The 26,232-nt window shown below is 41.6% G+C and overlaps 1 protein-coding gene across 1 annotated transcript; it reads left to right on the forward strand.

The window, feature by feature from the left end:
* The first annotated feature begins 311 nt into the window (after positions 1 to 311).
* LOC149322260 (palmitoleoyl-protein carboxylesterase NOTUM-like) lies at positions 312 to 23,916 on the forward strand. The gene is made up of 11 exons (XM_089507909.1): positions 312 to 652; positions 2,617 to 2,669; positions 4,531 to 4,626; positions 8,962 to 9,022; positions 11,848 to 11,906; positions 15,024 to 15,126; positions 16,519 to 16,710; positions 17,189 to 17,289; positions 17,924 to 18,071; positions 19,434 to 19,481; positions 21,826 to 23,916. Exons 1-11 carry the CDS (start codon positions 312 to 314, stop codon positions 22,130 to 22,132), a joined length of 1,509 nt encoding a protein of 502 aa, XP_089364035.1. The 3' UTR covers positions 22,133 to 23,916.
* The last annotated feature ends 2,316 nt before the right edge of the window (positions 23,917 to 26,232 follow it).

The raw sequence follows: 26,232 nt of genomic DNA on the forward strand, positions 1-26,232 counted from the left end.
ATGCTTGTGGTTAGGAGCGAGGCGAGGCCAGGCGAGGCGGCGAGTCCGCGCGCCAAGAAAAAGCCCTCGTGCCCTCCTCCCGCCCGGACCCACGAGGAGGAGAAGCAGCAGCAGCAGCAGCAGCATCAGGACCAGCAGCAGCAGCACCTCAGCAGCCCCCTGGACGGCTGCCCCGGAGCCCCGCCGCCCTCGCCCTCTCTCCCCGGACGCCCGGCCAGGCCAGGCGCCCTCCGGCTGGCCCCCCTCGGAGGCAGGCACCCAGGCCAGAGGCCCCTCGGCCGCAGCCAGCCCAGAGCAGCCCCGCAGGGGCCATGGCCCGGGGGACGGTGCAGGTGCTGCTGCTGCTGCTGGGGCTGGGGCTGCTGCAATGGGGGCCCCCCGGCGGAGAGGGCAGGAAGAGCTGGAGGCGCCGCGGAGGAGCCGCGCAGCAGAGCCCCCAGCCCCAGGCGCCCCCCTCGGCCCCGGCGGCGCCCGTGGAGAGCTTCCCCCTGGACTTCACCGCCGTGGAGGGCAACATGGACAGCTTCATGGCCCAGATCAAGAGCCTGGCCCAGTCCCTCTACCCCTGCTCCGCCCAGAACCTGCACCAGGAGCTCCGACGCCACTGGCTCCGCAACGCCTCCGCCGCCTGCAACGACGGCAGCCCCGCCGGGTGAGTCCCGCCGGCCCCGGCCCAAGACGCCGGCGCCCTCCCGCTCCAGCCTCCTGGCTTCTTCCTTTGGCTTCCCTCTGCCTCGCCTCCTCCTGCCCTCCGAGGGCCCTCCAAAGGGCCCTTCTTCCCTTCTTTCTCCGAGTTTGTTGCTGCACTCGGCCTCCAAGGCTTTTCCAAGGCAGGCTGATCTGAAGGCACAGCTGAGGCTCCCAACCAGCAGCCTTCCCTCCCTCCCTCCTTCCCTCCTGTGCCCCTTGATGAACAAGGACTGCTGCCTTTTCATCCTCTTTCTTCCATGGGTCTTCCTTTCTCTCTTTGTCTCTCCTCCTAATACTTTTCAATGTGTGGTCCTATGCCCTCCAAAGTAGCATCAAGGCTTCTCTCTCTCTCTCTCTCTCTCTCTCTCTCTCTTTCTCCAAGTTTGTTGTTACATGCCTTCCAGTCTTTCCCAACACACACCTTGGTCTCCCAACAGCCCACCTCCCTCTTGTTCCTCTCACAAACAGAAGGGGCCTTCTGTCAGCATCCACTGCGCCGCCTTCTGCATCCTCCTTACTGCCTTTCTTTGCTTCCTCTGTTTGTCTCTCCTCCTGATACTTTTCAGTCTGTGGTCCTCTGCCTCCCAATGTGCCAGCTTTCTTTCTTTCTTTCTTTCTTTCTTTCTTTCTTTCTTTCTTTATTGTTGTTGTTGTTGTTGTGCGCCTTCAAGTCATTGCCAATTTAGGGCGACCCTAAGGCACACGTTAGGCTCCCAACAGCCCAGCTCTTCTTAGAAAGAGAAGGACCTTTTATGAGCATCCACTGTGGCTTCTTCATCCTCCTTGGCTCTTCCTTTCTTTGCTTCCCCTGTTTGTCTCTCCTCCTCACACTTTTCAATGTATGGTCCTGTTTCCTCTAACATACAAGCAAGGGCTCTTTTCCCCCTTCTTCCTTCCTTGCTACTTTGCTTTCTTCCTTCCTCCAAGTTTGTTGTTGCCTTCAAGTCATTTCTGACATGGTGACCCTAAGGCGAACCCATCATGGGGTTTTCTTGGCATGATTTATTCAGAGGGGGCACGTAATCCTTGGAGACGCATGAAGCCAGAGTGATCTACAAACCTCTTCCCTGTGGACAGAGTCCTGGGGAAGGGGGAGAGAGGGCACTTCTGAATGTAGCTGTACTTCATTGGTATTGTGCCCCATCCCCTCAGACTAGAGCTCCCTGTGTTCACTACTGTACTGTCTCCACACAGTCACTTTCATTGCTCTCCCCTTTGATTGCCCTTCCCTCCCTAAAATCAAGACTTTTGTAGAAAGTAGTGGATTTGAATAGTCACGAAAGCTTCACGGTTGTGTGGGAATTTGTTGTGATTTGGATTCAGCTACCGTGGCTGCACTGCCAACATGATGAGTGTTCCTTTGGCCAAACACTCTGAGGGATTCAGTGATCCTTGGCCATGTGCTGAATCAACAGGGATAACATCTTCCCCTTCTTTGTAAAGCACCATTCTTGAGAAAGCACCAGAGCTGTTTACTATTAATCTCATTTGTTACCCCCCCCCTCTCTCTTCTCTCTTTCTTCTGTTGTAAGCATACTTCGGACTTCAAAAGCGCTGCAAGGATCCTTCCCGTTCAAGCTCTGCTTCCACCATGTGGCCATGGCTAAGAGCACAGTCAGTAACAGGTGGAATAACTCTTTCCTGCCTGGAAATACTTAGGAATGCGTGGAATTCGTTTAATGCATTTAGTTTGGAGCAAGATGAAAGCCAGCTCAGCCTGGCTCATGGTCCCCGAGAAGGCCCTTTGATCAGACTCTGTTTGGAGCTCTTCTGACAGCCGTCCTGTTTCTTTCTCTTGTTCTTTAACCAAGTATTTTATGTAACTCTCTTGATATTATAATGAGTTGGTGTATCAAAGAGCTTGTGGCTGAGTGAGCCAGTCTCCCTAATTAAGTTCATGCAGCCTTCTATTTGTTTTTATTTTAGCTACTACCTCAAAGAATCGAAAGGCAGTAGAAGATGGCTGCTATTCCTGGAAGGTGAGCTTGAGTTTTCTTTATATTTTATTTAAAAAAATTATTTAAGCAAAGTTCAATCATTTTATGCTCTTTTTGAAAAAGAGAGAGAGATGGCGGAAGGGCTTCTCAGCTGCTTTCTTCAAAGACCCGAAGCCTCTGTGTGTGTGTAAGTGGGGCTGGTAATGACGCCATCCTTCCTCTCCATTCACTATGGGTGTCTGCCACCCGGAGATTTGCTGGCAGGCTGATTATTCACCTAACTCTGATCAAAACTACTTCCAATGCTATCCTTTGCTCAGATGTGTACTACTGAGAAGGACGTTCTGCTGTTTTTAATGGGACTTATGGGTAAGCAAGTGTGTGTGTGTGCCAGCTTAGCCTTTCCCCATGTTGGTTCAGAATAACAGGACTTGTCTTCAGACATATGGGAAGGACACCAAATTGGGGAAGACTGTTGTGTAGGATTTCTACTGTAAACAACATTTCTTCCAATGGTTTACTTGTGTTCTGTAGTCTACTCAGCCTTGTATTTCCTAGGTTTCATTCCAAACATGCAATAAGTTTCCAGACAGATTTTGGCCTACTTACATCTGTTTGTTTTCTCCTCTCTGTGACATGAAAGTAGCTCAGAGGCATTTCAATCCGAACCCTAAAGTCAAACAAGTAATTTAAATGGAACACATTTTCAAATAAAAGCACTTAGTAGTACTACGGTATCAGAATTATTTGGAAGTGACTGTAGTCAATCTGACTAAGATTTATTGTTATTATCATAAAAAGGAAAGGTGGTGGGGAGAAGGAATTTGGTGGCACCTTTGAAACTAACTTGAAAAGACTGGTGGATTTCTACTCCATCCAACTAAATCTGGTGCCTATGATTATTATAATTATTTCTCTGTTTAGCAATTCCAAGCATCTCAGGTATAGATCCAAGCATATTTTTGTTGGCTTTATGAATTCTCAAAAGAAGAAGCTTTTTCTTAGTCTGTTCATTTCAGTCCTGAACACATGTGTGACTGCAGCAGATCTATATGGACAATAGACATCTGAGTGAGATGAAAAGTTGCTCAGAATCTAGCCAGAATTAGGACCATAACCTAGAAGCAAATCATATTGAATCCAGTTGGAGTTACATCTGAGTAATGGCCACACTCCAGAGGAATGTGAATGTTATACCGACATGTGCAAAACAGGCACTTCTTTGTTGGCACAACAGTGGCACACAGTGAGGCATGGAGTCAGCTGCTGTTTGAAAAAGAAGAAAACAGCCTTACTCATCTAGATCACTTCCACAGTGGCAAGATCAGGATAGACATTTGGCTTAGGATAAACCTGAAGGCATTAGATTGATTCTTTGGAAAACTAGATCTGAGTGAAAATCTTATGAAAATCAATGAGGTTTGCAATAGAATTTCATTCAAGGCAAATTTTGCCTTGGAAATTGTGTCGCCTATGCTCTGAGGTCAGCACTGTGCCATTAGTTACTTGTATTTTACAATGAATATAGTGGGGTTTTTTTAATTTGTTACATTCTGAGATCATATTGTGCAATGCAATTATATACTGTAGATGTTTGCTTATCAATCCAGCTGTTTTTAGCTGTAAGTACTTCTAGGTAGGTGTGCATAGTGTCAATCTGAGCCTCAATCAGATTAGGTCCCATTACTGCCCTTTGCTGGATATTGTGTTAGGTATTCGGCATAAAATGCATCATAATCTGCAGGCTGATGATGCTTAATAAAATGAGAATCACTGTAAAAAAGAAAATAATAATTAATACCATTTAGGACTGTTCTTCAGATTGTACCTATAGTAGCAGGGTAGGAGAGAAAGACAAAACTGACATTTTCTGGTTTTTGTTTTGTTTTGTTTTGTGGCTCAGGAGGCTGGTACTGCTTTAACAGAGAGAACTGCAACACTCGGTATGAAACAATGAGGAGACTTATGAGCTCCAAGGATTGGCCCACCACAAGAACTGGTAAATATTTTATTCCTGTCAGCCTGGAATGCAAACTGTTCCTACTTTCTGCCTAAAATATATAGTTGCCAAATATATTGCTATTGTATGACTTCTCTGTTACAGTACCTTAACATTAAAACTGCAATAATTAAAGCAACACATGCAGTCAGCAACAAAAATCAACGGAAAGGAAGTCTGATGCATTTTTATTAAGAAAGCATTTCATTATGTGGTTATTGTTATCGAGGAACACAGTTCGGTATCTTTGCAGTTCTTACTTCTATAAAAGAAGGAATGTAGAGGAGAACTTCCTCTTAACACCTGCAGACCCAAGGGCTACCTATGGGCAAAGGTATTTGAGGTATACATGTCCTGCCCAGACATGCCATAGCAAGGATGGGCAAAGTGTGTTGCCCTCCAGATGCTCTGGACCACAAATCCCATCAGCCCCAACTAGCATAGCCAGTGTTCTATACAGCTAACACACTGAGGTTTTTGCAGCTCTGATCCAAAGCCACTGCAGGTCCAACAATGTGAATCCACGTGATAACGTGACATATTATCTCACATGATTGCTTTCTATTGGGGGTCGTTCCAAGGCGCATCCACAGTGAATCCAAAGTGACTCCTCATTTTGGTGAATTCAGTAATAAGCGAATTCACAAAAATTGCTTCTAAGCTCACTTCGATTTCACTCCAAATTGGTCTGGTGTGGAATACAACTTTGCTTCCGTCCCTGTACACCGCCCCAAAACTCCAAGGTCCCACATTTCCCATGATGCTGCACTGCAATTTTGCCCCATTTGCTTCCGGTGCTCCTTCAAGAAGGGAGGTGGATGTAGCTGACAGGGATGAAGGGAATGAAACTGGAGGCTGGGTGGAGAGATGGGAGCAACGGAGGGGGCCATCAGAGGCTGGGGGAGCAACAAACTCCCAGAATTCCATACCCTCGAGCCAAGGACCCCACAACAAACTCCAACTCCCAGAATTCCATAGCACTGAGCCAGGACAGTTAAAGTGGATTATTTTCCCAGTGCAGATGCAACCTAAGAGAAGGCAATTGTTACAAAGGGAAGGAGAGCATGGAGAATAATTATAATAATTATAATTTAAAAAACCAAAAAAGTTTTTAAAATAATAATAATTTATTTTTAAAATAATAATAATAATAATAATAATAATAATAATAATAATAATAAGTTATTAGTTTGCTGAGGCACCAGAGCTCTCTGGCAGAGAAGGCTCAATGTCTCATGACACTACAGTTCCCAGAATTCCATAGCCCTGAGCCATGACAGTTAAAGTAGAGTCAAACCGGATTATTTCCCCAGTGCGGATGCAACATAAGAGAAGGCAACTGTTACAAAGGAAAGGCGAGTGGACTGGATTCAGGGAGGTGGTATTTTAGGGAGCATGGAGAATAAGGGAAACTAGATCATTTCTGCACTCCTCCAAAATGGGTCTCCTTCAGATCCAAAGGATTTACTTCCAAGTAAACTTGCAGCTTCTACACTGATTATTTTGCAGTGAAAGAATGTTTTATTATTAATAATAATAATTCCTAAATAATAATAATAAATGGATGGGGGCTCTAACTCAGAGGATAGATGTAGATGTGGCTGAAATGGATGGGGGCTCTGACATGGAGGAGCTGTTTGAATCTGGCTGCCAGGGATGGGAAAATAGAAGGGAGGAAGAAACGTGAAGCAATCATTCACATGAGGCTAGCATTCACGTGAAAGTGGAACCAGGCTCCCTTCTTCACCCCGGAAGTGCAAAGGTTCATGATGCATTCAGAGCCCCACTGAGCATGCACAAGGGTGCCAATTCGAATCGTTGAATCCGCATGGTATGTACCGGTGTGATAATTTAATGTGCACTCATTCCACTTTGACTCGGGAATCACCACAATTTCGTTCTTCACGTGTGATAATTCATCATGCGAATTGCCTTGGATTCGAATTGACTCTGCTTCCCCTTCAGTTCGAATTGGCTCTGGATTTGAGTTCCAGTCTCACATGTGATAAGGGCCATTGAGAAATGCTAGGCATTGGAGTCAAATGGTATTTTGGTAACTGCACTTCTGCCTACCCTTATGCTATAGTGAGGTGTGTTACAGTACATCAGAAATGCTTTTAGGAATGTGTGTTAGTATTTTTAGAGCAATCTTCTGGTAGTGCTGGATGGAGTTAGGAATGGTGAAGCATCACTACAGAATTCTCCCATTATGCCTGCAGAGAGCTCACTGTACAGATCTACTGCTGGTGGTGTTCCTTTAGGAGAAATTATGAGCTGTCTTGTAAGAGAAGGACTAGTGTGTAGTTTTGGAGAGACTGGATAGTACCAAAGAAAAGTTGTAAATGGGCACTTTAGAGGGGGACATCCCCCCCTTTAAAACACTGCATTAATGAAAACAAATGAAGAAACTTGTTCTTCCTTCTGATTGGCATGGATTGGTAAGTGGAAGCAGTAAATCGGTCACCTTGCCACCCCTCTCTGACCCCACATTGGATAGCACAGATAAAAACAAACTGAATTGCTGTGCTGTGTTTTTAAAAGAGCTGCTAGTATTCTGGATGCATCTTTGTGGGAAAACAACATATGAATTAGAGATCGCAATGGTGATGATAATACCATACAATTACCAGGAGATAAAGTTGCCTCTTATTGGTCGAGCAGTATATGTCAACAGTGTTAATAAAAATGGAAAATAACACAATGCTTATTTCAAAAAGAAGAATCCAATGTGAATTTTCTTCCCCTTTTGAATTTTGGTTTTTTTCCTTTTGTTGTTCTTTGTGATATCATTTAAAACCTTTAAATTTAAGAAATACACAATGTGGCATCATCTCCTGAAAGTACTGAGATTTTTTTTTATCACATTTGATCGCAGGAGGAAGTGGCTGAGGAGTGGCTTCCCAACTAGCCTTTTTAATGTTTGTGCTTTTATTAAATTGGACTATAGCCTTGTTAGCATCTTCCCTCTATCAGTGGATTATAGGTATTGTTGTTGAGTTTTAAGAAAGAGACTGTCCAGGAAGGCCTAGGAAGCAAATGATACGAGATGTTCATTCACAATGGCACCAATTTCTGTGGTTCCAGTGATTTATGTTGTGTTCAGGGGCACTGAAGGGAACACTGCTTTGTGAGGAGACCCATAGCACAGCTGAAAGGATCACTTACTCACGCTGCTTAATATTTTTATATCACAACAAAAGTAAGAACTACTGTAGTTCAAAACCACAGAGAGCTACTTTGGGAGATGGGGTCAGGTTTTCATAGCAGGCCAAATCTATCACCTCTTACTGTCTAATTTAACAAACCGTTTTGTCTTAAGAACTTAGAATGTGATTGTAGGCTTTCTGCATTCCTTCTGGAGTAGCCCTGTGAAAGAAACGACAGGGCTTCTGTACTTTTAATAGCTGTATAGGATTTTTGGCACTTGGTGCTTGCATGACAAGCTCCACCTTCAGAGGTTTCTTTTTCCGTATTATTCTGTTGTGCGGATTTATTCCCTGGTCTTGCACAACTGTCGTTATCTGGTTTTTCATATGGTTACTCCAGTTCCTTCACTTCCTTTAACTGAACCTATATTTCCTAATTTTGCTCCAGAAGTTTCTAATAATATTTTAGTGTAGTGGTTTGAGTGCTAGACTAGGACTCTGGGAGACCAAGGTTCAAATCCCTGTTCAGCTGCAGAAACCCAGTGAGTGATCTCAGGCAAGTCACACTCTCTCAGCCTTAGGAGAAGGCAATGGCAAACTTCATCTGAATAAAATTTGCTAGGAAAATCTTTAATTGGGTTACCGTAAGTCAGAATTGTTTGTGCTTTTTATGTTTGTGCTTTTATTAAATTAGATTATAGCCAATTTATAGCCATAGCCATATAACAGTGCTTCTCTGGGAGTAAGCCCCACTGGAGCTGTTCATATTGAAAACTCCAGGGGAATGATATACATGAATATTTTTATCTTCCCAGAGTAGAAAAATATGAATTAAATATTATATTACAATTTTCCAAACTAGGATTTTTTTACAAAGTAATTCATATCACTGGATTCCAGTGTACTTTTAATTTACATTTAAATTAAATACCTTAGCAAATAATTTATTGTACACAGTGTATTTTTTTCAAATTTCCAGAATCATAAATCTAATATTTAGATGTATGTCCTGTTTCTATTAAGACACAAAAACTTTTCCCCATTAGGTGTTACATTGAATGTTGCCATTATGTTAGTGTTGAATGTTCTCCACATGTTGCTAGAGATTTATTTTACTATGTGAAGTATGGATGGTTGTTTTTTTGTTTGTTCTATCTCTTTTAGTAATTTTTGAATTTTTGATTTATAGGAACTGGCATTCTGTCATCACAACCAGAGGAAAATCCACACTGGTGGAATGCAAATATGGTGTAAGTAGGAGGAATGGTTGTGGTAGCTGGGAGGAATATGACTGTGAGAAAGTAAACAAGGACAGGAACTAGAAGGGAAAAGAGAATTTAGTTTACACATGAAATAAACAAGGGTGGGTTTTGCAAGTTGTAAAAAGTAAATCATAAGAGCATGAATGGAATTTGAGTATGAAAATAATACACTTAATAGTAAGATGTTTCTGGTTATGATTTTAGCACCCTGAGTGAAACCAACTGATTAACATAAGCAAAAGGACCTCCCCCCACATCCAGTTTTTCTTTCTGAATTTTTAATAAAGGGCAAAAAGATATTAGACCATGGTTGGGTAGCCTTTGGTCCTCCAGATATTTTGGACTATAGCTTCCACAGTCCTTAATCATTGGCCATGTGAGCTGGGGCTTTTGGGAGCTGATTTTCAACAACATCTGTAAAGCTGAAGTTTCCCACTCTTGGACTAGATAGATTAATATAAAATGGGTATTATTTGTTAATTAAGATTGTCAAGGCAGTGCAAAATAGGGTGTATTGCAGTAGTTGATCGAGGCATGTATCACCTTGGCAAGATTCATCATTTCCAAGAATGGGTGCAAATTGGTACACTAGCCTAAACTGCAAATGCATTCTTGGCCACTGACTAAGGCTGAGCATGCAGGCTCAGAGCATTATCCAAATTGTATATATATATCTTTGGTCTAATCTGCACTGCAGAAATAGTGCAGTGCTACATTAGTTCAGTGTTATAGAATTCTAGGATTTTTTGCTTTGTGAGGCACCAGAGCTTTCTGACAAAAAAGGCTAAAATATTTCACAAAAGTACAAATCCCTGAATTCCATGTTAATTAAAGCAGTGTCAAACTGCATGTAGTGCAGATTAGACTTTCATGGAGAGTGTAATCCCATCCTAGACAGGATGAATCCCAGTTCCCTTACTGACCTTCCAAATGACCAGGAGGACCTCTGTCTAGCATGAACTAAGCTTCAGTTTGTTTACATTCATCCAGTTCATTACCAAGATGAGACACTGATCTTGAAATGAACAACTTCATTATATTTTGATAGAAAGGAGATATAAGAGTTGGCTGTCATCCTTCATCAGCATACTAATGCTGTACTCCAAACAACCACTCCCAGTGGTATCAGTGTTAGGGCGTAGAGAGACGAGCTGTACCCCTTACGACCATACACAGAGTTGATGCACATAGGCAGGACATCTAGAAGAAGGTCTGTGAAGAGCGAAGGTTCTGCGAAGCCTCTGAGCTGCACAGCAAATTTCCTCCCACACACAGGCAGCCGCTTTGAGCTCCCAGCCTGAGGAAATGAATCTCCGGACACCGAGACTTCACTCAACACAAGGGCTTTTAATCTTTGTTGCAAACTATTTACAAAGATTACACTGAGTATCAGACAGCCGTCTTGAATACTCACTACCATACAGACAAAGTTCTTTGCCAACCACCGACCACAACAACCCAACAATGGAGATAATCACCGTCTCCTATATATAGGTGGTCTGCTTGGTAGTCATGTGATAGTCATGCCACCAGTGAAACCTGGCTGCTTTCATACCCAGTAACTATTGCATCAGAATATTGCCCATGATGCACTGCTGGCTGACTTCACCTACTGTGCATGTTGCATCAGACTTCCCATCATGCACAGCTCACTAAATGCTGACTTATGCACCTGCCACTTGAATGGTAGTAATCTCTGCTCCAGTTCCTCCTAGTTGCCACATCCATGTCATTTTCAGACCAGTGTGCCACATGGTCCTGACAATCAGACATGTAATGAACATGGAGGAAAAGTTGGAACTCTGAGAGATATCATAAGCCAGCGACCATGATGTTGAACAGCAGTTCCCACCATCATCTTTTGAAATACGTGAAAGATCAAATGGTGTCTTCATGTTCCATCCCAGACCAGCTGTCCAAAATTGTACCATGATCAGTGGCATTGAAAGCCAGCCAAAGGTGGAATATATCAACAGGGATATACGCTTCCTGTCCTATCCCCATTATTGATTGTCTGTCAGGGTTATCAAAGTTTCCATTGTGTTTTTTTACGGGAAAAGAAACTAGACAGGAAAAGGAAGAGACGAGAAAGTTGCTCTTTTCATATATAATAACATGAGGCATGTGGCAGAGAGACAGACTGGGGCTGCATCTGAACTGCAGATTTAATGCAGTCTGACACTGCTTTAACTGTCATGGCTCAATGCTGTGGAATTCTGGGATTTGTAGCTTTGTGATATATTTTGCTTTCTCTATCAAAAGAGATCTGGTGCCTCTATCTGGTGCCTCACAAAACTACAAATCCCAGGATTCCATAAGACGGCACCATAACAGTTAAAGCAGTATCAAACTGCATTAATCTTGCAGTGTGGTAGCAGCCTGGGGGTTTAGAAGTGCTTAACATTTCATATGATTGTCAGGAGAAACACAAGTAGAATGAAAAAATACTGACATGTATATTTTCATGCCAGCCTTTTCCATAACATTAGTGTTTATTTGGAAAATTGTAGTTCCCTGCCATGTGACCCAAAATTGTTAAGGGATGTATTTAAACTCTTTCACATGTGTTACATGGTGGGAGATCTAGTGGCTGTGAAAATAGGAAGTAGATCTTAACAGGAGAATTATAGTTCAGTAAAAGAAAATTGAATGAGTTTTTCTGAGAGTATCTGGATGGTGCCATCAGATCCAGAGTGTATACGATACTGGACTTTTCCCATCTCCCTTGGACTTTATTTTTGCCTGACCCCTCTCTCACCTCTCCATGCATGTCAGAGAAATATTGGTGCTTATGTATTTCTTGTTTCTTTCAGTTTCATCCCATATTGCTCAAGTGACGTCTGGAGTGGAGCCTCTGCCAAGACTGAAAAAAGTGAGTCCTTCTGACAGGCTCTTGTTGCCAGACAGACATTATGCATTAAGGGGAATATGGCCTGACTTCTCCACAGTTGTGCAAATGAAGAAATGGTTCTTGCCAATGGGCAGGAAGGAATAATAAATATCTGCTAGATAAAACATCCGCTTGCAAACCCTGCTTTGTCATAGTTCAGAGCCCCATCACGCAGGGTGTTACAGCACTAGCCCAAGGGGGAATAGCTGCATCCTGATGAGTGTCTGAGGCAGCCATTCCATTTAACTAAACATCCTCTGCTCCCTGCAGCTACTACCAAGAATAGTGCTTGAATTTTGCATTTGGTAAGGAAGGACTGAACAGTGCCACTATTCACAAACTGAATCAAGAATGCTCTTGATAGCCAGGCCTGAACTTGATGGACTTCACCATCCCTAGATCTATCACAGAAATCTACTTTGGGGAGGCCTGGTGTGACTCATAGAAAAGTGCTTCTTGATGATGTTGCCCTAAACTACCATGAAGCATTTTGTCTTATCTCTACCTAAGGAGGGGGTTCCTCTGTGTAGTTTGAAAGTGGGGAAATACTGGGATAACTCACTGAGTAGTCATGGACCCTCATAAAAACATAGAGATGGATGAAACCACAATGGTCATCCAGTCCAACCTCCTACCATGCAGGAATACACAATCAAGGCACTCCTTCTTGAATTGTGGTGCCCAGAAATGGACACAATAATACAGGTGAGGTCTGACCAAAGCAGAATAGAGTAATACTGTTACTTCCCTCAGTCTAGACAATATAGTCTTATTGGTGCAACCTAGAATTGAATTTGCTTTCTTAGCTGCCACATCACATTGCTGGTCCACTAAGATTCTTAGATCCCTTTCACATGCATGGCTGTTAAGCCAGGTGTCACCTATCCTATATCTCTGCATTTTATTTTTACTGCCCAATGTAGTACATGGTGCCCTTCCCTTATGCGGGGAACCATTCCGCCCGCTCCCACCATGTAAGGGAAATTCTGCGAATGCTCAAGCCCCATTTAAAACAATGGGCTTGTGCACACGGCACGGCATGGTGCGTGTGCCACAGGCACGCATGCCATTACCCTTTATGGTGAGCAGCTTTCAGCATAAGCTGAAAGCGGCTTAAAGCGCGGCCACGTATGACGTGGGCGCACTGTATCCTACATTTCTCCCTGTTGAAATTCGTTTTGTTAGTTTGGGCCTAGCTTTCTAACCTCTTATGGTCATTTCGAATTCTAATCCTCTCCTCTGGAATATTAGATGGGACAGTAGATCTCTTGTAATCCTTTTTCCAGATTAATGGTGACTCTTCCATATGTTTCTTTTCCATTTGGTGACATCTTGGATTGTTGCTCACCAAGTAATCACACATCACATGTAGCAACTTGGCATTCAGATACTTGAATATGCACAGTCAGTTCATAAGATTGTCATTTGGTTAATCAGTTTCCTAGTCTAAGAAGGTCAGCTACATGTGGAAAAACCAGATTATTTCAGTCAGCATTTTTGAGGTGGATTGAGCAGATCTTTGGAGACATCAATAGAGGAAAATTTGGGGCACCAAAATTGAGAAGGCAAGCCGATTCAGCTCCCTTATCGGTATTCCCTTGGAACAGAGTTTATCTCAAAATCCATATGTAACAGATTTTGTTCCCCTCTGCTCCTTCTCCAAACAGCTGTTCTTGGTTTTCCCCCCAAGAGTACCAGAATGGCTGCAGGACCAGCTGGTAAAATACTGCCTTTGGCTTCATGCATAGCTCAAGAGCTGGAATTGGCCTCCATTGGCTGGTATGTAGGGGTAGGAAAAGTGTTATCTTGGGGCTGCACATGACTTCCTGGCTCTTTTTGCAAAATCATAAAATCACCAAATCTTAGAAAACCATTACAGCACTTACAAGAGTGTGGTGGAGTCTCCCTCCTTGGAGGTCTTTAAACAGAGGCTGGATGGCCACCTGCTTTGAATGAGAGTTCCTGCATGGCAGGGGGTTGGACTGGGTGGCCCTTGTGGTATCTTCCAACTCTATGATTCTAAGGAGTTTATCAAATGGCAGGAATTTCTCTTAAATTTGAATGAAAAGAAAGTGGGGCTAGTTTCGCGCAATTACGTGAATACGCACTGCATTCGAACTGGCTCCTCATTGCCCGAAAATAGTATGCCATTGCCTGAATTTGCATGTGGCAGTCTATCATGCAATAATGTGAAACCCCATGATTACATTCAGACTGACTTCCCATTGCCCAAATTTGTGTGTAGTGGGTTATCACGCAATAGCATTAAACCCCATGATTGCGTTCAGATTGCCATTGGATTATACTTCCAATTCCCCTTGTCTGATAAACTCCTATGATATGTCCATTCAATCTCTGCTTAAAGACCTCTAAAGGTGAAATATGATGCTGGAGAAGAGTTCTACAGATACCATGAACAGCTAAAAAGAGAAATAAATGGATAGAAGCACAAATCAAGCTTGAACTCTCCCTAAAAGCCAAGATGACTAAACTGAAGCTGTTGTACTTTGGCCATATAATTAGAAGATATGACTCACTGGAAAAGACAATAATGCTTGGTAAGGTAGCAGGCAGCAGGAAAAGAGGAAGACATTCCAGATAGATAGACTTGGTCAAGGAAGCCAGAACTCAATCGGCAAGGCCTGAACAGGGTGGTTGAAGATGGGGGGACTTAGAGGTCTCTCATTCATATGGTTATGCAGTTAACAACAAAAACACTGGATCATTGGACTACTTATTCCATATTCAACTACAGGTGGTAGTATTTCTCAAATTAAAGACATCAGTTTTCTATTTTGTAGTTAAAGATGTAAACACAAAATCCAGTCTTCCAGTGTGATTTATTTTTTCAATCAGGGCATCAGGTAATGAACAAATGCTAATGAGAGTTATACTACCAGACCAGCAATATTTTCTGGGTTGCTCATTTTTATTTCCCATAATTTATCAGTTTGTAACTTACCATATGTAATGTGTGTTTTCCAGTGTGTACATCCCCATACTTTCTGTGGAGAAGAAGGGAGCGGGATTTGTTATTTGAATGGTTTACCTTAATGTGAACATTTTCTTTCTCTCCCTGCTGCCCCCCCCTCTAAACAGATGAATTTGTCTTCATGGGTGCCCTCATAATACAAGAGGTTGTGAAAGAACTGGTGGGAAAAGGTCTTGGGAATGCCAAGGTGTTGCTGCTGGCAGGAAGCAGGTATGTGCCAGTTTATAAGGACTGCCTAGGAGGCATTGCAGGGGATAGTATTACAAAAATGAAGCAACAGGAACAGCAGTAATAAATCTTTGTGTAATTTATACAGATAGAATAAAGCTCATATATTTTACATACAAAATTGCCCAGGCAAATAAAAATACCCCTTCAGACACATAGACCCATGCAGAATACTGACATGAAAATTGTCCATAGGTGTCACACTTTGGGGAGTGCATTCCACAGATGGGGGACCATCTCTATTAAAGTTCCTTGCCACCTCCCACCCCAATTTCAGTTAGGAAAACACGGAGAAGAGCTTTGGATGACAGACTCAAAGTTCAGGGCACATCCAGTTTGTTTGAAAAGTCTCAGATTTTGTTTCTGTTCTTTCCAATTTTGCAAGCTGGTATAAAAAAGTATCTGATCATACCAACAGTTGACAGAAAATACTACATTCTGGAATAAATGAAATATGTATGGATCTCCAAAATAAAATTGAAAAGAACAGAAACAAAATCTGGGAACTTCTGGTCTTTTTCATCATTTGGGATGTGCCCTTAGACAAGCATATGAGATAGAAGGCAGTTCTTCAGTTACCTGAGACCCAGGCCATTTGAGACTTGATAGGTAAACACCAACACTGGGAAGCAGTATTGTTGTTTTGAGAAAAAAGGGAAAAAATCTGCAAATTTGACAGTAGAATTCACCCCGGCTGCTGACATTAAACTGTGTGTGTGTGTGTGTGTGTGTGTGTGTACAGTAGTGATGGTTCCTAGAAAAGGAGGCTTCCATGCGAGGGGCCACAGATGTCTAAAGTTAAAGCTATGATATCAAGCAGGATTTAACTGTTTTTTACATTTTGAAATGACAAAGCTTTGGTGTGAAGTTTTCTCCCCTCACCCTTTGTCCAGCAGGTGGCACAGGTGCTTAGTTTAAAGCATGATCTTTTGATGACCATTGGTTTTTCCTTCAAGCATCTAGAGTAGAAGGTTTTACCTTTCCTTGAATGGAATTCTAGAGTTGGAATGGATGCAAGAACCATGAAGCTCTCAAGAACTGGAGTCATTAACATACTTTCAATTCCTTAACATTGTGGCACTCTCTCATGTCATATCATTTAACAAATGAATGTGCTTGAGTGTCTTGTGTGGAACTTCACATACCTGGAATATTTTTAGAGTAGACAATATGTGTTTAATCAGGAATTTGGATAAAAAAGAATGCTGTCCACCAAAATCTGGTAGCACAGGACAGTATAGAATGCTCCATGAATTCAGATTTTCATAACAGTATGTCAGACATTTAGAGCTTCATAGTCCTACTGTAAGTAGTATTGAATAGTACGGCAGTTATGTTGTCCATGTCATTGAAAAACTGATGTTATCCTTGCAGTGCTGGTGGAACAGGGGTGCTCTTGAATGTGGACCGAGTGGCTGAACAGCTGGAACAGATGGGATATCCTGGGATTCAGGTCCGTGGCCTTGCAGACTCTGGCTGGTTCTTGGATAATAAACAATACCGTAGAACAGACTGCATTGATACCATAACCTGCGCCCCCACAGAAGCCATCAGGAGAGGAATTAGGTACTGAAGTATTCTGAGGTCTCCTTTCCCAGAAAGTCTGAAGCCGAGACATCCAGTCTTTCTTCTTTTTATAACAATCAGGTATCTACTGTCTTTAGGTCAAGGGAGGGTCCTGCAGACCTTCAGATGTTGTTGGATTATAAATTCCAGCAGTTCTAGCAATCACAGTCTGTGGTGAAGAATGCTGGAAGTCGTAGTCTGGAAGACTACATGAATTCCACTCCTGTTTTAGCTGATAAAATTCTACTTAGAAAAGAAATCAAATGTGTGAAACATCGTCATGCAGATGGTACACATAAACAACCATAAATATTTTAATATAGCAGAATGAGAATTTCCTTCAAGCTAGGTTTTTTCCCTGCCATCATGTAGCTTGGCTGCCCTCTGCTGCCCATAAGTTTTAGAACTTGCACATTCTCCTGTCAATCCCAGTTGTATATTTCCAGCACTAAACTCTTGGTATGATTTCATCTTTCAGGTATTGGAATGGGCTTGTTCCGGAACGATGCAGAAAGCAGTTTAAAGAGGGAGAGGAATGGAATTGTTTCTTTGGCTATAAAATTTATCCTACTCTCCGATGTAAGTACACAGAGGAGGGTTTTCTGTTGTCTTTTGATCAGAAATGTGTTCCACAAAGTTTCTTCTTATAGGTTTTAATAACAGCTGACATTTTTCTAGCTGCTTAATCATTTACTTTTTATCTGATTAGCTAAGCAGATGAATTTGAATGAATGTGCCTGTTGTCATAACCTCAGTATAAATGTTTTTTGAGATAACAAATTACACTTACAGTATAAGGAACAAAAGCTGCCTCACTGTTAGAAGATGCCTTCACTATTTCCTTTTCCATGTCCTATTTTAGAATCAAAATAACTTTAAAAATAAACAAATGTGCCCTTACCTTTCTGCTTCACAGATTAAAATGGTCTTGGAGTAATTGATCAATTAAAGCAGTGGTACATAATCATTTTGGCCCCAAAGGCCAGATGAGGTACCAGGCTAGAAGGTCACACATGCATTCAAATGTACATTTGTGCACACACACACATGTATATCTATCTGCATGTGTGCACACACATGTATACATTCCAGCACTCCTCTTTCCATTCCCTTTCCTCCACAGTCCTCCACTGCAAGAGGAAAAAACAATAAACCAATAAAAGCTTACAGGTCAAACAAGGATGAAACCTGTTGCCATTTCTTCTCTGTGTAGGTCCTGTTTTTGTGGTTCAGTGGCTCTTTGATGAAGCCCAGCTTACTGTGGACAATGTACATTTGACTGGCCAGCCAGTACAGGAAGGACAATGGCTTTACATTCAGAACCTGGGCCGTGAACTGAGGAACACCCTCAAGGATGTGACGTGAGTCTTACTTCATTAGCTATATATATCCTAAAGTATTTCCTGTGAAGAGATTGTTTAGGAGTCTGCTCTTTTAAAAATCTTCCAAATTCTTATGCCTGTGTTTATTGTTTCTATGTTGTTTGTTTGTGCCATATGCCTATTTATGTAATATTCATTTCTCTTTATGCATAATAAACTAATTTAAAAAATCTTCCAAATTCCAAATAAACTACATTTAAAGAAATCCTAAACTTCTATCAATATCTAATCATAAACATCTGTCAACAGGAATATTGTTTGTATCACCTTTGAAAAAAACTTTTCCTGGGAGCATGACCCTTAGACCAGTGCCATTCCAAGTGGTGGTCCCTGGTCCTGTTGAATTTCCAGACAAGAAAAAGAATCAATCCCTGGTGCACTGGGGAAAAAATAAGTGGCCAGTCCTCCACATCAGATAACTTGAGAAGTACTGCCATAGCGGACATGCAGGACTTTAATAAATTGTTTCTTTTAAAATAAATTAATTGTACAGGGAGGGATGGCATACTCTAGAGCTTGGTGAACTCTATGTGTGGCCTCTGAACCTTTGGTAAATGTCTACTTCTGTTCTGTGAAATGTAATGCTAAGGATTTTATACTAATTTACTAGTAAGCCTCTCCATCTTTCTCTGCTATTATCCTAATAGTGGTCACTAAAAAAACCTCTTGAAAATGTAAACCTTCAGGGTTGGTGTTTCCGTTTTTTCCCCCTTTTCTAATGTCATAGCCAACTGATAATAGTCCCTCAGAGCAGCTCAGATGTGAACTGGTTCTTTTTCAGCCACAATTTCAGAGTGCTGGTTATGACCTATAAAGCCCTGTATGGATTATGTCCAGACCATCTGAAAGCTTGTATCTCACCATACAATTCTGTCCAAGTTTTATAATTTTGGGGGGAGGGCTTTCTTTCCATCCTATTACCTCCTCATGCTCATGTGGTGAAGAAACAGGAGAGATTCTTCTTGGTGCTGCTTCTAGGTTATGGACCTCCTTCCCATGGGAGAATCTTAAAATAATGTTTTAATTGGGTTGATGGTCTAATGCTTTTTTAAAAAATATTTCCATCACATATTGTTTTAGCTATTTTGTTTTAACTGCTGTTGTAAAGTGCTTGGAGTCCCATCTTGTGAGAAAGGTGGGGTATAAATCATATAAATAAATAAACTCCATGTCTTCTGCCAGCCTCTCCAACCCTAGTTTCTTATACTCACAAAACATCTACATACCTTGTCCTTCTGTGAGGAATGGCCAAACACTGGTTTCTTATCAAGAAAATATAAAAATATTTTACTCTCTTGTCACATATTTTTTATGACGACATGGTGTTTTTTCTCACTTCAGAGCCAGCTTTGCTCCAGCATGTTTGTCTCATGAGATCATCACACGCAAGTAAGTATTTATAGTGAGAGCTGTTCTTTGTATCATCTCTGCGTAATGAGGCTCAGCACCTAAGAGAGCACTAGGGAAGACTATGAGTCAAATGTACATTTTGAAAGCCATTCCCCCCTTGCCTAGAACATGGGTGGGCAGAAGGTAAATAGCAGTCTGCTGGTAGATCTCAGATTGATTTGGAGTAGACCTCCAAGCGTTTCCCATTACCAGTTGTTTAGCAATGGCAATAACAAGTTGCACCTTCAGTGAGGCAGCTGAAATGAAGGAAGCATGGCCAGGGGAGAGGAATTAGAATGTTGTTTGTTTGTTGCATTTATACACTGCTTTTCAGCCACCAAGGCTCTCAGAGAGGCTTTTTGCAAGACTGGGCTAAATTCTGATATTGAAAACAAACCCTTGATCTGAACACTATCCACAGAGGCAGCCTGTTAACTTCATTCTGCTAATATGTCTGTTTTCACACTGCTTTGCAACTGATTTCAGTTGGTGCACTTTCAATTTTTATCTTAAAACAACAAAATAGATGTCAGAAAGCAAAATTCTACCCACCCAGAGCCTGGTAAATTACTTTGAAAAAATAATTTGATATATGACCTGTTGCAAAATCCACAAAAGTAATCTGTTACTGCTCCCTCCACACTGTTTCAATTTCCAGTAATTAACTACAATATTTTTAAAAATCCCCTCAAATTCCACCATCATTTTTAGCTTCTAAAAAGTAACAAATAACAATGAAGAATAATTATTACAGTAAAAAGTAATCAAGCTATGGCCAATTCTGTTTTTTAAAAGCATTACAGTATATGCATTACATTGCCAGGATTCATTTATCAGAAAATTTTCTTCTGAAATGGCCTATTTTTGCTAAATAGCTAAATGTCATTTTTGCTAAAAAGATGATTTTGGATATTTAAGCTTAGGACAATTTTCTGTTGGTTAATTTGCACAGGACAATATAACTCTGCTTTTTAAAATTCTGACTTCATTAACATAAACTTGAGTGTTTTCCAACAAAAATTTATAAACTAGACTGGTTGATCATAGTTTCTCCGAGGATGTGATTGTTCCCAACACACCAGGTGTGGCTGAGGCATCCAGAGCTGATGGTCTATGTATGCAAAAGATGTTGCAAGTTGTAAATTACTGCCACAATGCATGCATGGTGCACTGATAAGTAAACTGTACTACTGAAAATGACAAAATGGGGTTACAGACTGCCAAAATAAAGCTGTTTCGGGTCTCTTTGGAGGTATGCTATTTAAATGATGCATGGGTCCTAAGAGTCCGGAGGTCGCACCAAAGCCACACTCCATTCCTAAGCACTGGAGTGCAGCTTTGGTGCAACTTCTGGATTCTTAGGATGCATGCATCATTTAAACAGCATACCTCCAAAGAGACCTGAAGCAGCTTTATTTTGGCAGTCTGTAACAGGCCTTAAGATTCTTTATCTGGACCAATCAGTGGATCTAAGTTATAAATTGCACAGTCAATTGGATTCTTCCATCAAGAGGGTATTCTCATAATCTTCAAATTAGGATCATCCAATTGAGTTAGTTTAGCATGACAATATAGATTGAATTGTAATTTGCAGGATACTATGGGCCAAGACATCCTGGTAGCAGGGATTGCAGGGGGCATTGTCCCAAGTTTTCTGAAATGAACAGAAGCAAAAGCAGTCATTTTTAAAAGAGTGACAAGTGACTTGATTCCAAAATGCCCAAGGAGTGTCTGAATTAGGCCGTGTTTGCCAGGAGATAATATGCTTTACAGTACAAACTCAAGTCTGCATTAAATCCACCTTCTGACAATAACATTTTCATCTATTTCAGTACTTCCAAGCTCTTCACACCTCTGTCCTTGGTATATTGCTGGAGGTCTTATTGACTTTGATACTCAGAGAACTCACTTAATAGGGCATTTCATAAATATAAACATTAAGCATGAGTCACCAGTCTTTTGGAACTTCTTAGCCATTTAGCCAATGTAAACTAGCTTCTCTGTATTAATTGGTTTGATTCTGGAAAGACTGATACATAGTCTTCAGAAGAGCTGTAAAATTTCCAGGTCACTATTTTTTGTGTTGCATCCTTGTCTCCCGTGTCTTCCTGTTTGCATCCAGCAGCCTCTTTAATTGTAGCACACAACTGTAGACACACCGTCATGTCACCATGCCTGCAAGTGACTCAGGCCCATGATTTCAGCGGGCTCTGTATTGAGCAGCTGTTCTGCCCAATCATAGTGTTTCTATATTGGTCCACAGGAAAGGCTATCTGTTAATTAGCATTAAAAATTGCAGTGATTCTTCTTGCACTGAGGTAATTTGTATGGTTTGCTTTTGCAGTCATTGGACAGACATTCAAGTAAAAGGGACCTCTTTACCTCGTGCTCTGCACTGCTGGGATCGCAGCCTCCATGACAGCAACAAGAATGGGAAAGCCCCGTTGAAAGGATGCCCAATTCATCTGATTGACAGCTGTCCCTGGCCACATTGTAATCCCTCATGTCCTACTATCCGGGACCAGTACACAGGACAAGAGATGAATGTGATCCAGTTCCTCATGCATATGGGCTTTGATGTGCAGAAGATGGCCCAGCAGCAAGGTCTGGAGCCCAGCAAACTTCTGGGTATGCTGAGCAGTGGTAGCTAGGGGAGTTTTCCATTGTGGAGGACTGTGTGTGACTGCATAAGAGGTGGGAGCCTTTTAGCTCCACACACAAACTTTTCTGCCCTTCATGCTCACTTTCATCACATAAGCATCTACTCAGACATGCAGGCAAAGTCATGCATGCACACTTCTTGCGCAGTTAATATGTTAGGATGAAAAGAACAGGATCTTGTCAACACCATTTCATTGAAATATTACCTCTACTTCAGGGGACGATCTCAACCCAAACAGAACCTCTGTCTGCAATATTTCACTATTGGTTTACAGAGAGCAGTAAGTGCATAGAAATGTCAGCAGCAAGAACCTTCTCCAGGGCTTAAAAGGACTTCATAATTTGACCTTTTCCAATATGTTTTCACATCAGAGAGGGAGGAGGGGAGGAAGGGAAGCACTGGATTGTTTGTCCAATTAGGAGTTCAGGTATGGTTACACAACTTCCTGAAGGCTGGCATCTTGCAGTGTAACATAACATACAATCCAAGCATACAGGCTAGAAAACGGACTTAATCTTATACTCAATTTACTTTTGTATTATTTTATAAAATGATTTTTATTACTTAATTTTTAAAGAAATAAGCAAGAAATATAAGAATAATGATATTGTTTTGTAACATATTTTTTTAAATAATGAAAAGAAAAACACCTTGTGCTGTTTAGGCAATGTGAAAATATTTATTTTTAATATGTAAAAGCTATTTATAAGGGCTGACCCAAGATATGCTCACATGTTGTTGTAAAGTTGTAAATACTTCTCCTTTGGAAAAGTTTTCCTTGTGATCACATGTGTGTGAGAGAGGGCAAGGGTCAGCATTGGCATTGTTATTATAATTTCTATTAGATCCCCATGACTCTGTTGCAGTATGCTTTTTGTTATTTGTGAAGCAAGGAAGACAGAAAAGACATCGCACCCTTCTTGTTCAGCTACCTCCTTGCTAAAATATGACTTTATGCAGTGAGTGAGTAACCAAAACAAACAAAACCTCAGATGTGAAATCAAAGGCTTCATTAGTTTATCATTGTGTAGCTAACTTGGGATGGTTTTGTGATGTATGAACGTATTGAAAATTCTGAGACTTGGATGTTACAGTTCTCTTCAGAGGGATGTTAGATGTAGCAGAAGCCCTATGCAAGGGTTCACCTTCAATATGATTACATAGAATGAAACAGAAATGACGTATACATCAAGCACTGCCTCCATCCCCTGACCACAACGTAGTTCTTTACTCATTCAGTCCATTTTTCTTATTTTATTTTACTTTTTAAAAGTTGCTTGGGGTCTGTATCAGCTGGGGGCGCTTTGGGGGTGGAGTATATGCCCTCCCCCCTTTAGGCTTACTTTTATTGCATGCAAGTGCTTGCATAGGACTATGATATTCTGAAGAACGTTTCAGACATGCAAAGTCAACAGTAAATAGTCAGTGAGGATTATTCCAAAACCCAGACTTCTGGACACAGCCCAAGTATTTCCCATGTATTCTGCCTTCCCCATGCTTTCAAGATGTTGTGTTTATTGTGCAGTCACCTTGCCTCACTCACAGAAATTTGGATTGTGGATAAAGCCCACTTGAAATTGTAATCTGTCTTTTTCCACCACATCTTCTACCGTTCTTCTTTTCACAGACAAAAATACTGTTATGGTGAAAAATACAATGTGTGAAGACACACCCAACTAAAGGTGGTGGCAGGTTTGGGTGTGCAACGCCGGTACCCTGGTGAGATCAAACTCTTTACCCAAAAAAGGCTCTGAAGCTGAATGTAAAGTTCAAAAGGGGTGAAATTTAATTTAAAGGACAAAATAAAGAGTTTTCTCCTCCCCAGCTCTAAACAAAAGGTACTTTACAGTTTCAGCAATCTTCCGGATGTCATCTTTCTGGGTCTGATGTTAGTTTGCTCTCCTCACTCAATGAAGCTGGTGCAGGGTCTTTCAGCTCCTGATTTCCTCTATTTTCTTGCTGATGGTAACTAATTTGGCTAAAACCTGGTAACTGAAATGGCTAACTTGGTAACTAAAATGGCTAAGGTGTAAGAAATGCCCTTTCCGGCTGTCTGGGGCTGTTTGCTACCAAAAGACAGCTCTCTGCCTGCTCACAGCAAAGACTGCTCCCAACTAAAAACTTCCAGCTACAGCAGAGCATGCTGGGAAAGGGCAAACCAAACCTGGAAATAATGCAGGGGAATCCTACAGCTCCTCCCACAACTAATACAAAGAACTTTTCTACACTAAACATACTATGGCCTGAACCAATGTGAAAGAAAATGCAGGGGAAAGTTTCAATCAGTCCTGGCAGGACATCACACAATGGCTGAACAATTATTTCCCATTAAATACTAGGAACTGTCTGTTAGAGACCATCCCAACTTTAGCTTGATTTCTTTAATCAGCAGTTTCAAGAACCAACTCACAGCTCACTCAGACCTTTTGATTTCAGCGACTTGTCATAGTAAAGAAAGAGACAGAAAGATCCCTATGTGCTTTTAAAATTACCAGATCCTTTGCATGAAGTAAGCCCCCTTTTGCCAACACCCGCCAAATTCAGCTAGCACAAAGTATGTGTTTCACCAAGGGTAGTTTCTGTGTGTTTTCAAATTGACTCTGACTGATGGGAGACCCTATCATTGCAAGATTTATTCAGAGGTTTGCCATTGCCTTCCTCTGAGGCTGAGAGAAGGTGACTACACCACATGGGCTCTTCCTTAGAGCAGGGGCACTTACATATTATAGTAAAAGAGCATAACAGTTGCCCAGCAGTTCACAAATAAGACTTGCAAGTTCTCCCATCACTAGAAAGCGGGGGGTGGGGGGGGGAGACCCAGCAAAGGTGAAGGTAGAGAGGGGGAAAGGAACTTGGGTAATTTTCTGTGCATTGTTTCAAAGTCATGAAGAAAAAAAACCCAAGTTGGTTTGGCATGTATCTTCCACATGTGCTACCTCTTGAAAGGAATTTCTCTGTTACTAAAGGTGAGAAATCACTGGCATAGCCCAGAAGTTGAGAGCTGGCAGGGATAGGTGGCATCAAAAGACAAAGGAACAAAGGAGTATTTAAAATGCAAAGTTTACACCTTTATGTTTGAATGTGACAGGGCTAAACGGTAGTGTTAATCGCAAGTAATGTAGACCCATTGAACTATGAAACTTGTTAAATCAACTCATATGTAATTTCCATTGATTCAATGGGTCTTTGCTATTTGGCACAAATGATTGTATTTAATCTATAGCACTCCAGGGTTCCAATTTTTAAAAGCTGTTCTTTACCTTTTCTCAAAAATAATCAAATAGTTGACAAAATCTGAATACTACAAGCTACCAGTTTGTGGTACAAAACACACTGTTCCCCCATACACACCTCTTTGTCAGCTCCTCAAAATCCAAGATAGAGCATAAAGTACAGCACAACCAGTACCTGAACCGTGGGATGTTCATCCTCCACCATTCAAGGAAGGGCACTCCCCATAAATATAAAACTAAGTGAAAGTTCCCCCATAAGAGAGGGATGTCCTCTAATACATTATAGTGGCAGTGTAATGTAGGAATGCTATACATTTCTTATTGGGAGAAAAAAATTATTACAGATAGCCAGTAATTTTATAACTGGTTGCTTCCAACAGACATAGGTCCTTAGATGAATGTATCACTGAAGGATAGAGCAGCTGAATTGGTGCACCAGGAGAAGTGACACTGAATAATTTCCTCCAGGAACTGGCGTCACATCAGGATGGAGGGACTGATACTGGGAGACAGAAATGGCAAGATCAACAGCTGCACTAAACGGATGGATTCTCTAAGCAGGGGGCTCCTTAGGAACAATTAGTAGTTTGGCTTAGCCTTTCTATGAAGCTGAGGATTCACTAATAGCATTATGCCCTGCTTTCCCTCGATTTCAATCTGAACCCCATCCCTCTCAGTCCCGCTTCTTCTCTTCCTTAATTTCTAGAAACACACCTCAGTTAGTCAAGGCTTTTGCTCTTGACACAATTCACAGACTGGAATTCTTGGGGCAGGTGGTCCACAATTTAACTGTGATTCTATGAAATGTGTGCCCCACACTATGTTCATTTGTTGTTGCTGCGTGTCATCAAGTAAT

The sequence above is a fragment of the Sceloporus occidentalis genome, unplaced genomic scaffold (genome assembly GCF_023333645.1).
Source record: "Sceloporus occidentalis isolate IW3139 unplaced genomic scaffold, rSceOcc1.0.p SCAF_1, whole genome shotgun sequence".
Taxonomy (NCBI): domain Eukaryota; kingdom Metazoa; phylum Chordata; class Lepidosauria; order Squamata; family Phrynosomatidae; genus Sceloporus; species Sceloporus occidentalis.